The sequence below is a fragment of the Notothenia coriiceps genome, unplaced genomic scaffold (assembly GCF_000735185.1).
Source record: "Notothenia coriiceps isolate Sejong01 unplaced genomic scaffold, NC01 NC01_scaffold00004103, whole genome shotgun sequence".
NCBI classification, from domain to species: domain Eukaryota; kingdom Metazoa; phylum Chordata; class Actinopteri; order Perciformes; family Nototheniidae; genus Notothenia; species Notothenia coriiceps.
In genome coordinates, this window is record NW_011336804.1 from 386182 (window position 1) to 398646 (window position 12465).

At 44.1% G+C, this 12465-nt stretch overlaps 1 protein-coding gene across 1 annotated transcript in view; it reads right to left on the bottom strand.

Annotated features, from left to right (window-relative positions):
• Positions 1-11409, bottom strand: part of LOC104942053 (nuclear receptor corepressor 1-like) — a gene marked incomplete at its 5' end in the record, with an annotated part of 17238 nt that extends 5829 nt beyond the window's left edge. The window contains 18 exons of the mRNA XM_010767248.1: positions 497-501; positions 619-760; positions 934-1213; positions 1502-1670; positions 2182-2317; positions 2843-3037; positions 3639-3788; positions 4193-4381; positions 4577-4804; positions 5272-5575; positions 6295-6545; positions 6642-6725; positions 6812-6937; positions 7279-7447; positions 7554-7639; positions 8253-8367; positions 8858-9024; positions 11242-11409. Of these exons, the coding sequence (XP_010765550.1) occupies positions 497-501; positions 619-760; positions 934-1213; positions 1502-1670; positions 2182-2317; positions 2843-3037; positions 3639-3788; positions 4193-4381; positions 4577-4804; positions 5272-5575; positions 6295-6545; positions 6642-6725; positions 6812-6937; positions 7279-7447; positions 7554-7639; positions 8253-8367; positions 8858-9024; positions 11242-11409 (2964 nt within the window). The remainder of the gene's footprint in view (positions 1-496; positions 502-618; positions 761-933; positions 1214-1501; positions 1671-2181; positions 2318-2842; positions 3038-3638; positions 3789-4192; positions 4382-4576; positions 4805-5271; positions 5576-6294; positions 6546-6641; positions 6726-6811; positions 6938-7278; positions 7448-7553; positions 7640-8252; positions 8368-8857; positions 9025-11241) is intronic.
• Positions 11410-12465: the final 1056 nt, after the last annotated feature.

The following is a 12465-nucleotide window of genomic DNA, read 5'->3' on the forward strand; positions in this document are numbered from 1 at the left end:
TATATAGGTGTGTGTGTGTGTGTGTGTGTGTGTGTGTATGTGTATGTGTATGTGTATATATGGGTGTGTGTGTGTGTGTGTGTCTGTGTCTGTGTGTGTGTGTGTGTGTGTGTGTGTGTGTGTGTGTGTGTCTCTTTAATATGACCGCTCAGAGAGGAGTTCTCATTTCTCTAACCGCCTGCTGCTTCCCCTCCTCTCTCCTCGGCTCCTCCGCTCGCTTCTCCTGTGGGCAGGACTAAGACACGAGGATAGGAGTCGAGGATAGGAGTCGAGGAGGGGAATCTCAGAAATGAGATACGGCCCATGTTACCCCAAGTGAGAATAAATGCACCAATGTTTACTTCCAGGAGAGACTTAACATCTATACACTGGCACAGGGTGCATCATGATGTGTGAGGCTAACACACAATAATGTACCTTGTTGACTTTCATTTATTATGGCTTAAATGAGTAATGCTAAAAAATCATCCAGATGATTTAGAAATGCAAAAATTACCTGATCTTATGTCACATCACAGGAGACAAAACTTTGTATATGAGAAAACGGTTGAACTATTTTCCCTTTATTCCTCTGAGGGCTTCTGTAAAGTAAAATTCTTCTTCCAAAATATGATATGCTCAAATGGAGTTTGTGTGTTCACACCTGCTGCCTGTGGTTGCACTTCCTCTGGTTTCTCCTGTTGGGGTTGGACTGGGGAACTAGCAGGACTGATCACCTCGATGGTTCCTCCGGCGGTGTTGTCGTATCGATTAGATGACACTGCAAGACAAGCATGGGCAAAGAGTTACTACTTGTGTGAAGCCAAGGACACAATATGAAGGTTTGATCATGTTCTACTCTAAGAAAAAGATTACATTAAAGATTGACTGATGATGTGATTGTGTTGCAGTGCACCTATGAGCTGTTTGAATAACATCATGTGTAACACTCACAGCTGCTGGAGGAGTCCGAGCTCTGAGAGCCTCGCTCTCTTGAGTCCTTGTCCGAGGCTATCTGCCGCGTGATGATGACGTCAATGAAGTTAGCTGCTGTGATAGTCGTCTTTCCACGAGTCCGAAGCTCCTCTTCGATGCGAGACTTTGACGTTGGAGGGCCCTTATCCTTAGCTCCGGGCCCCTCAGTGTAAGCTGAATGAGGCTTACCCCCTGGCAGAGACATAGCACCGTATGGTGACTGCATGGAGCGCCTCTCTGCCTCGTGCTGCTGCTGCTGCTGCTGCTGCTGCTGATGTTGTTGATGTTGATGCTGCTGCTGCTGCTGCTGCTGTTGTTGTTGATGCTGCTGCTGCTGCTGCTGTTGATGCTGTTGATGCTGCTGCTGCTGCTGCTGCTGTTGTTGTTGATGCTGCTGTTGTTGTTGATGCTGCTGTTGTTGTTGATGCTGCTGCTGCTGCTGCTGAAGCTGCTGCTGCAGATGATGCTGCTGTTGCTGCTGCTGCAGATGCTGCTGCTGCTGCTGCTGTTGCTGTTGCTGTTGCTGTTGCTGTTCGGACATGCTGGCTGCTCGCCTCGACATTTCGTCTTCCCGTTCTTGTTTGTTCTCCTTCACCTTGGCGACGTCCATCTGAGGGGCGGAGGCTGCAGCGTCCACCAGGGCAGCCAGAGCGTCAGCTGCAGTGCTGTAGCGAGAGCTGCTCTGTGATGCTGCTGTTGCTGCTGCTGTTTGAGGCCTGAAGAGGAAAAAAGAGATAAAGGCATCAACTATATTTCATTGTATTAGTATACAGCCTGAAATACAGAAAATATTCAAATCTTTGTGTTTTTACCTTTGTATAACAACTTATACTGAAATTGTATTTTATAGCAGTTTAAGAAGTAGACATTTTGTCCAAAGAAGGCTACAAGAGGACGTTTTTAATGAAATCGGAATCTACAATTTGTTTTAAAAGCATTTAAATGAATTGTGAAACATACAGAAAATAATAACTTGTTTGTTTTTTTATTTAACAAACTATTACATTATCAAAACAACATTTGTAACAGTTTTAATATTGTAAAATAATGAAAATGCGTTTGTTATGACTGGAATATGATATAAACAAATGTCTTAAAGGACATGTTTGTCCCGTAACGACATAAGAAATGCTTTTAAAAAGGATGCACAATGTGTTTTCATGAGGAAACAGGAGAAGAAGTATAAGTGAGCCAACTTAGATCTAGGGGGAAAAGGTAGAGACTTACATCAGAGCGGTGATGACACTCTTGACCTGGAAGATGCTGGGCCGCTGCTGAACCACCACCTCCTGCGTCCTGAGCGAGGGGGAGGGGGAGTGCAGATAACCTCGACTCCCTGGCCGGCCGGGCTGCTCTGCTCCACCTGAAACACACAAAAACATGGGACATTGCAAAAGTGGGTTTCAATATAAAGTGACAAAAAGCAATCGCTGTCTAACAATTATTATATGCAACACAGTTTTTCATTTAGCAAAGTATATCAGATAAACTAGTATGTTTAGTGTTCAGGGAATGTCACTTTTAATTAGGGTTATTTTGTCTGTGCAAACCAAAGTTGTAGATGAAGTCTTAAATATAATTTTTTCCTATTTTTGTTCTATCCAATTTTAGTTTGACCCTCTTTCATATTGTCTACTTTGATATAGACAACCAACTACCCTACTACATAAAAGAAGAGACTTCGAAAAATGTGTGGGTGGACAAAAGAGAGGACATTTATCAGGAACTTTTTTTTGTTAGTGGTTAACTAATGACTTATAATAGAAGTATTTTTATAAATTGGTAAAGTTTTTCTCCAGAGAGTGGATGAAAACTTTTTTTTATATTATAAAGGGATATAAAGATGATGATCTTGAATTGAGGCTTTCCCAACTTTTAAAAAGCTCACCTCCGCGCATGTATTCGTTGGTTCTCTCCCGTTCCCGTATTTCCCGTTCCCGTATTTCCCGGTCCCTCTCCCTCTCCCGCTGCTCCCTCTCCCTTTCCTTCTCTCGCTCTTTCTCCTGCTGCTCCCGGTCACGCTCCCTCTCCCGCTCCCTCTCCGCACTGGCAGCAACCGCGGCAGCAAGGTGGGCTTGGTGGCCTGAGGACAAAGACAGACACAACAAACACACAGGATTTATCCACACACACTACTCACAAGGTCTCAGCCGGATGGACCAGGATTCCTTTAGATATCTGAACCAAAGGTGTTCCAACAAATCAAAACCCTGGTCAAATTCAATCTCAGGAATATTCTTATATTTACCATTTTAGTTAAAACCTTGAGTTCAAAAGACCATCCAGGGTTCATTACAGCTTTTCGTTGCATTTACTATGTATGATATACTTCAAACATCTGAACTGTAATTAAAAACTGTTTAAAGGCATTGTAATAATCTGTACAATACAATCGCAAATCTATTCGAACCTATAGCTTGTGTGCCCTTAATAATGATCTATGTAGGAGCATCATTTCTAAAGATTAAAAAGAAAAACACACCGTGTAACAGACCAACAGATTTTTGAGAAATCCCGCCCAGTGAGATAGCAGTAAGACTTGATCTGTCACTGGATAGGCAGAACAAACCTTTGCCAACTCTGTTCAGTGCACTCACACTCGCAGAGGCGTGAGGGAACATGGAGGTCGTGGCGGGGAAGGATAAGGAAACACGTGTAGGGATGGGGAAGGGGGGGGTCCTCACCTGGCGATATGGAGGTTGGGTTGAAAGCTCTAGAAGGGAAAGGGGGCTGAGCTCCGGGGAGGTAGGCGATGCGTTCCAAAGTGGGATTACCTGTTCCCCCAGGGTGAGGTAACAGGATAGTTGGAGGCATCTGGGCTAGATCAATTATCCCTTTTACAGACAGAAGCAAAGGGCCAACGGTGAACAACAAGAACCGATTAATTAATTTTTGAACGTATGAACACCGTATACATTTAGCTTTAACCCGTCACCATCATGTGTTAGTGCTCACAAATACAGATTGATCAGTAAGCAAAAGGGCTGCAAAGGGGAGTGGAATAGTGGTGAACTTGTAAGAGGCAACCACTCAGCAAATGGAAATTTAGACTGTACCCGATCATGAATTGAGTAGTAGCCGAATCAGTTGCAGCCCCAAAATTAAGAGCAAAATCAGCTAAATTTGACCAGGTCATTTGCTTCTGGGCGTCTGGAAAAGGTAGCCACTACTTCACAGGCACACAGTCTGCATACTACACCCCCCAGGTAAGAGAGGGTCAGCTGGTGGAGGTCCGTACCTCCGGGTCCGGCTACGTAAGGGAGCTGTTCCCGCGGTGACAACCCTCGGGCCATGTCAGGTCGGATGACTTGCATCTGCTGGGAAGTGATATAATCATTGAGGATCGTCTGCCGTGTGTTCTCCATGGTGTACAGCTGGTACGTGTTGTGGTAGCCGGTTGGAGACGGCTGCCTGGGGAACATGAATGCTGTAGCAGACGATGAAAAAAAAAAAGACAAAAAAAAATATGAACAGAAGGCCTCACAGATACTGATCGTGACTGCTGATGCCAATAGCTGAAAACAAACCCTGACCATGTAGTGCCTATGAATTAGAGTCTGGGTTGTTCAACCCAGAATCCAAACTGTTATATTTTTGTTTAAAAGGTTTTGAAATACTGTACCAGGATCGAGCACTCTGTGGAAGGCCATGGTGGGGTCCAAGTGTGGAGGCAGGTGTGCTCGGTACATTTCTCCAGGAACAATGTGTCGGTGCTGGGGGTCGAAGGGGCTGTGAGAGCCCACAGGGTCACCGCCCGTCACTGGAGACTTGGAAGGGATATTTTCCCTCTGTGTCGGGGTCATGGCATTCTTTCTTTCATGTGCAGCAGATTTCGCAGAGCTCATAACACCTTTGTGGGAAAGAGAGGAACACACACGGCTCTTCTCGTAAGTAAAAGATTGGTTGCACGACAACTTAGTGAATACAGTATAGGGAGGTCATTTAGAGGGCCAACCTTGGAGTTGGCATTGCTCTGGTTCCCTCGTAAAAGGTCATTTCCATTGGATAACACATTTTTGTGGAAAATACATTTAGTTTTAAAGTAAACATTTTGTATTCTTACACATTTTGTTGGATAAACTTCTCAAATTAATTGGGATTTTTTAAGCATACTTTTAATATCAATACCCTCAGCACTGTGTGCATATTAGTTTGTACTCCTAATATTGTTATTTTATAAAAATTATGACCTAGTTATGCAAGATAAATGTCTAATTCAACTTGATCCAACTACATAATATATAATTTTGGACATGTAATGATTGGCTGGGAACCAGAAGTTCAATAGTTTGTGATTAAAATAGTTATGAAACCTACCCTCGGGTGTACGTCCCATCATGGGTGATCCTCTGGACCCAGGGTTGGTGCTGTAGTTGACGGGGGTCCTGCGAGCGTTGGCGTCCTCGTACATGCTTGGGCTGAGCTGAGACTTGTTAGCCTCCTGGTGGGTGGATCGCAGGACAGAGGTGGAGTTGAGCACAGATTGGCGGACCACCTTGCCCTCCTCGTATTTGGCTCTTTCCATGGCATCGAGCTGGGGCATGTTGTGGGGAAGCTTATTGGGACTGGTGATCAGGGACTTGACGTTGTGCTTGATGGTCGACTGGTTGTGAGGGTGAATCTGGTAAATGACAACAACAACAAGTTAGTCATTAATTTATAACTAATAGGACTTTGTATGTTTGTCGAATAAGCATATTCAAAATCATAAAGGTAAAATAAAGCCCAATAAAAAAAGCCTAATGTTCACTGAACAGATCTAAAGAATGTAGGGCTGCACAATTAATAAAATATTTATCTCAATCCCAATTTTGGTTTCTAATATTGAAATAAACATGATCAAATTCCTGACTTTTAAATGTGTGCTTCATTCATAGAAAACGCAGCTGAAAATCTATTTAAGTGCTTCCTAAACTAAAAAGCCAGCCACCAGGGGGCGATAGAGATGCTTTGTCTTACATTTCTAGGGAGCAGCTATTCTGTGCTAGGCTTTCTAGCGGTGTTCTGGCATATGCCTGAATGCTTTTATTAAGTACGCTGTCACGTAGGCTATCAGTGCCCATGAATTAATTAAAAAAAACAGATTTTTAAAGTGTGTTATTAATGCTACACGAACACTGAAAACAAAACAAGAGTAAGTCTCTATCGTATTATCATGGAACGAGAGTTTACCGAGAGGACTTTGTCATAGGGTTTATTTCCAGAAGTATTTCATATTTAAACCCCATGTTTTTTATGGAACCCGATAAAGTTATTGAGGGAATCGAAATAATTATGATTATTGTGCAGCCCTGAAAGAATAGCAAGAATAAATGTTGTCCACAAAGAAAATGGTCTTACCTGGGACATGGAGCCCTCCATACCCCTCCTGTCTGACATTTCGGGGGTCTTGCAGACATCCTGGCCGGACTGCTCTTGTCTGGGGATTTCGTGAATGGAGCGTCCCAACTCTTTGATGGTGTTGACTCCCTCATAGGGCTTGCCCTTGCCAATTCCCCCTTCGAAGGAGCGGATGGGAGGGCTCTCACGCTTTATCTGCTTTCCATATTTCATGGCATCTTCATAAGTCTCTGCAGCCGTTCTAGGTGTTCCTGGAAAGATTTGAGAAGTATTTTAGCCTTATCCTAATTTACGATGCTACTGAATAAAACATTATATGAATGTTGAATGCTTTACAATTAGCTTACCTTGCATGATGGATCCAGTCATCATTGGTCTTTCCTTAGAATCTCCATGTTGACCTTCTCTTGGCAAGGCTCTGCTAATCAACCCTGAAACAAACGAGCAAAGTCAGTATCCCAATACAAGACAAGAAAAACAGTAAAAAAGGTTTTACTCATTAACACTCAAAATGTACCCTCGAATGGAGCTCCTTCCCTGCAAGGGTGTCCCCTGCCCAAGGGTCCCTCCATCATGTCGTAAGTGCGTTTCAGCTCAAGGGCTGTCCTGGGACTGCGGGTGTTTTCCCTTGGGTTCTTGATAGCTTTTGGGCACAAAAATACATGTTGTAGTTTATGTGCAAAGTAAAGGAATACTCAACAATTATTTGATGTATCAATAATAAAAGATAGGAAAGCATTGAAAGGCAAGTGAGAAAAACAGATTCTGGTGATCCATTGGTAGGTGAAGTGTTGGTTGTTGTCAAGTTGCTTTTTATCATTCTCTACTCTAAACAGAAAGAAATGAAAATATTTTACAAAAATAAATCTGTGCTGAAATCATAAACACAGGAGAAAAGACTATTTGGACCAGAGATGGTAAATACATCACCACCACATATTCTTTCTCACTGGAACTCTCAAGGCTTCCATACTAAGCAATTACCATCATAGGAGAGGATGTGACCACTCTTCCCTTCATAGATGACATGACCTTTAGACAGCTGGTCTCCCCTGGCCTTGTCTGGGTTGCTCATGTCCTCTGTGGCCAACTTTGTGATGGTGCCCTTCAGGAGGTCAGCAGCCATGATGGGCTGGGAAAGGGCTGGCGTGCCCTATTGTGTAGAAAAGAGGGAAATTGTTATGAAAAATAAAAAGCAAACACACATCAAATATATGGGAAAATCTAACAATTATCTGACCACTTCAACCATTTATTACCTGAGTTATGGACCCTCTCTTAGCCAGACCCTCGCCCATCTTTGCTGGGTTGCCCCTTCCGTCCTGCATGGATGGAACTGCAGCTCCTGGAGGATTACAAAGCAGAAGAAAAAAGAGAATTAAGTCATTAATGGTTAGTGAATATCATAGGAATAATTGTTTCAAGATTTGAATTAAAAAACATTACTTATAAAAAAAAGTACTGAAATCAATACAGTTATCATACAAAAATGCTTGCTTTACCAAGATGTTGTGATGAGGAGAAAAAAAAACGTTACGACCATAAACATATATTAGTCTCTTAGGTGTTATTTAACTAAGTTAGGTTGAGAATTACGGCTCGTCCACACAGCGGCGTGCGTTGAAGCTTGCCGGCAGGGGGGGGGGGCTGAAACTCGACCAACAACCAATCACATGAATCTCCCGCCCCGGACACACAAGCACGCGGTTTGTTGGCTAGAGCTTGTACTGGCATATGATTCGATTGGCTGACGCTTCCGCCGAAGCTTCAAAAGTTGAACATTGCTCAACTTTTGCAGCGAGCAACGCTTTTGAAGCTACGCTTCGCTCCCACAATGCAGTTCGGTGAATGGGCAGAAGCGTTGAAGCTTCAACGCACGCCGCTGTGTGGACGGGCCGTTAATGTCTAAAGCTGCATATGAGCATACTCTTAGTAATGTGCAGTTTGTGTAGTCCTACCAGGTTTGTTAGGATCCTGCTGCCGAGGCAGACCTAAAGAGATGGAGCCCACTGCGCTCTTAGTCCCCTCCGGACCGTAGACAGCATGGGACGGCAGGTATGTGCCGGGAGTTCCCTGGAAAAGCAGGAACAGAGAACACATTTTAAAGACAAGTCAGGTGTCCAACCCATATGTCTTAATTCTAAGAGACAGCTCACATGATGTTGCTGAATAAAAGGTGCATTGTGGAGTTCTAATAAATGGGTTTAATTTCATAAAACCTTTGCAAAACCGAAAATAAAAAGAAGTATTTTTAGCATTGTTTATATTCATCATAACATGCTGGCTATGTCCTTCTTCCTTATCTCTACTTGCGTATTACAACATATCTTATCGTGTTACAGCCACCTGTAGAACATGGGAATAGTGTAAAACCGTTGGCTGGAATGTGTACTGCATCCCTCCGATACACATGTGCGTCACCCGCTCAGCGAAAGTTAAAAACTCACCAAGGAACCTTTCGCAGTTGGCCCTCAGTGTGATGTGAATGTCAGTGGTGTGGAATACTAAGAGTAGGGTTACTCCACTTGCTCCAACAGGCAATCAATCCTCTTTAATGTCTTACCTGGGATATGGAGCCTCCTTGGATGAAGGAGGGCTTGTCGGTGGGCTTGGTGGTTGGAATGAGTGGAGGAGGAGAGGGAATATTCGGAGGTCGACTGGGTCTGCTGAACGTCACGCGGACTCCGTCTGCTATGCTCTGGACCAGCTGGTTGGGGGCCGGGTGGAGGACTGAGGGGACAAAAGTAATCAGAGACGACTGGTCAACATCTGAGCATTAGAATAAGCAGTATAAAAAACGTCTTACATACAAAATGAATCACAAAAACAACTGCAACCTAGATTGGTCCTCTAAATGTTCCTGTCTGCCAAACACCACAACATCAACACACCCAACATCAGGGTTCCATTAAGCACCATCTCCCTTTCAAAGAGTGCCTGATGAAATATTCAGCTTAATTCTGACAGTCTCCAGTGAGTGTTGACGTAAGCATTGAACACCCCAGTTAATAGACTATCCTCAACTTGATGTAACCTTGGCCCATGGCTGCTGTACCGTCTCCTGGGAAAGCCGAGGAGACAAAATGGTTCGAAGCATAAAAACAAACAAACACAAGACCGAGAGTAACCTCGATGCAGGGAGCGCGCCTCATGCTCTGCACTTTAAAAAATAAGAAATGGCTGTGTGAAAGCATCTCCAACAGAGCATGGACGTCATCTTCCTGCTGACTCATGCAGGGACATACGAGAAAACAAATTTATAAATCCTTTTCGCAGGGAGACTTTGTGTCTAACATTAACATTCATGCTTCAATTTACCATTCACCAAAGTTGTCAGGGCAACCGGAATATGTAGAGCACATGCTAGTTCTTGCTTTAAAAGGAGAAAAAAACATATTCCAATGAGGATTGATTTACAAAACTCTAGTAAACACATGGTGGTACTTTTAATTTGTAGCAGTCACATGTGAATGTACGAATGAAAACACATTGGGTTCATGACAGAGGTTGTGGGAATACATAAGTTATGGATTTAACCAATGCTAGCCAAAATGGTACTTCCTCTGGTCTTATTAGTGTTGGAAATGTGAATGACACCAGGGTTTAAAAGTTAATGAATGTTTCCAGACAGATAAGGTAACGAGATGTTAAACTGCACAAAAGAAGAAAGAAAGAAAACTGATGATGATGGCAACTTTTGACTGGCAGTGATTCACCCACCATCTTGGCCTCTTTTTGCGACAAGAATGTAGGACAGAGGCCAAGATTAGGGGGGAAAGAAGTGTGCTTGTGTTTCCTCTCCACTGGTGGACAGACCAAAAATATCTGACTCATGCACTGACGTTTTCGCTGCAGTTATAAAATCCCCAAACTTCTGTCTGGCCTGTGATTATACCAGAAAGAGCTGGCTCATGCTTGTTGGATTGCTACTGTATGGTACACGTGTACAAGCATTCTTCAGAGGTTGTGCTGAGAAACAGGCTATGCGTGGCCTCAAAAGCATGTAGCCATGATGCTACCTAGAAAATGCATTATTCATCAACAAACCAAAAATCCCAACAAACCCCGACTTATGAGGGGATTCAAATCACAGTCCTCCTCTGCCACAACTTCAAATGCCGACAATCAACAAATTATAATGACAGGCATGTTCATCTAAACCAGGGGTGGGCAACCTTTTTGATATGAAATGCCATTTTAAAAAAAAATCTGATTAGTGTGCCGACGTTCATGAACTGTCAACGGGGGGGGTGGGGGAGCCTCGCTGCGGGGAAGCTGTGGACCTCTGTCGCCTGTCAGTGCAACTTACATTATGCCGTTTGAACACATTTAAATAGATAAAGACCGAACCCTTTCGTCAACGGCCCGCTGGCGACCGGCTCGGTTCACTGACGACCGGACGCACTGTGATTCTCCAGAACACACAGTTGGCCAGTCTGCCCCTGTGTAGCATATTATTTTCGATGACAGATGAGCAGATCGCCACTGGGCTTTCAACTAGAGAAACAGCCACGCAAAACAGCCCCTTATGGGTACTGCAATGTGTGAAGTGCGCTACACCCCTGGTAGTTTCACCATGAAGGAAAGCAGCAGAAAGTCGACTGGAGTTAAAGAGAGCGGGGCCTATAAGTTATCCTTCTGTGCTGCGTTGCGTGCATGGCTTCTTTCTGCAGGGGGAGACGCGCTCTGCCTGCGGTCTCGTTCAGGATCCGTAAATACAATTTAAATATTTGTGCACACTTATTCCTAGTGTGCCACTGGTTATGGTCCCGCGTGCCAATGGTGGCACGCGTGCCTAGGGTTGCCGACCCCTGATCTAAACTATGGATGTCAATACATCGCAAATTAAAATATAAAATTGTAGTCAAGTATGTGCCTCCAAGGCTAGTTGGTATCAACAAGGGAAGGGAGAGGGCAAGAAGGCAGGGAAGGAGGTGTGCTTTTTACCTGGTGGCACACTGTAGCGGGAGGCATTGGGGGCGTTGGGGTCAGGCTGGGGTGAGGCTCTGCTCATCTCCCTGGGGGAGAGTCTGTAGGGAGAGCCTGGCCGACCAGAGTGCATCTCCTGTTCCAGAGCCAGCTTCATTTCATAAGGCATGTAGGGTAAGGGCTTACCTACAGTTCACAGGCATAAGGACAGAGGGAAGACAGCCACTATTAAAACAAGAAACTCCCTGCCGGTGAGCATAGAGCTGACCCTGCACAAATAACACGACCACACACACACACACACACACACACACACACACACACACACACACACACACACACACACACACACACACACACACACACACACACACACACACACACACACACACACACACACACACACACACACACACACACAGCGATAATCGATAAATTGACTTATCGTACGATAAATAAAAATGGACTCGATAACTTTTCTGAGCTCGATAAATTGCCGTTTACATAAAGATGTGACCAGCATTTGAGCCTGGAGCGCTGTGGCTGCCTGGCGCGCTGTGAGGGGCGGGGCTGACACACAGCCAGGTCAGGACACTCCGCGTGCAACAGCGTAGCAGCCAAATTAATAATATAGCGACAAGCGGGAGACAACGTGTGACTTACTCGCGGGGAATTTAAAGTGAAATGGAATTGGTTACAAAACCTAACTACACATCTCGATTCTCCGGTGTGGAAGTATTTTGGATTCAAACCAAATCAACGAGGCGAACCTACGGACTTGAATGAGCCGTGCGGTGTGTCGCATTGGTTTTAAACAGGTAGCGACAAAAGCAGGCAATACCACGCATTTTAAACCACCTAAAACACAACCACCCCATTCCGTTTTCCCAGCTGGGAGCAAACACGGCAGCTGGAGATGGAGAGCCCCCGCCCGACAATGCAAACATGTTGGTGTTCCTTGCTCGAAAACTTAGAAAAACAGATTTGGATATGGCCTGTTGAGGCATCTGGGTCTTTGACAGTGGACTGTACACTTGATTGTTGTTTTAAGTAGGTTTTTTTTGCTTGTGAGATTATGTGTGCTCATATTTATTTATTTATTATATATATATATGAGAGAGAGAGAGAGAGAGAGCTCTGTTTTCCAGCCTGACTATTTAATTTATTGTTTTGGTTGTGTGTGATTTAATTAATTTTAGGGCCGGGACGCGATTAAAAAAATTAATCTAATTAATTACAGGC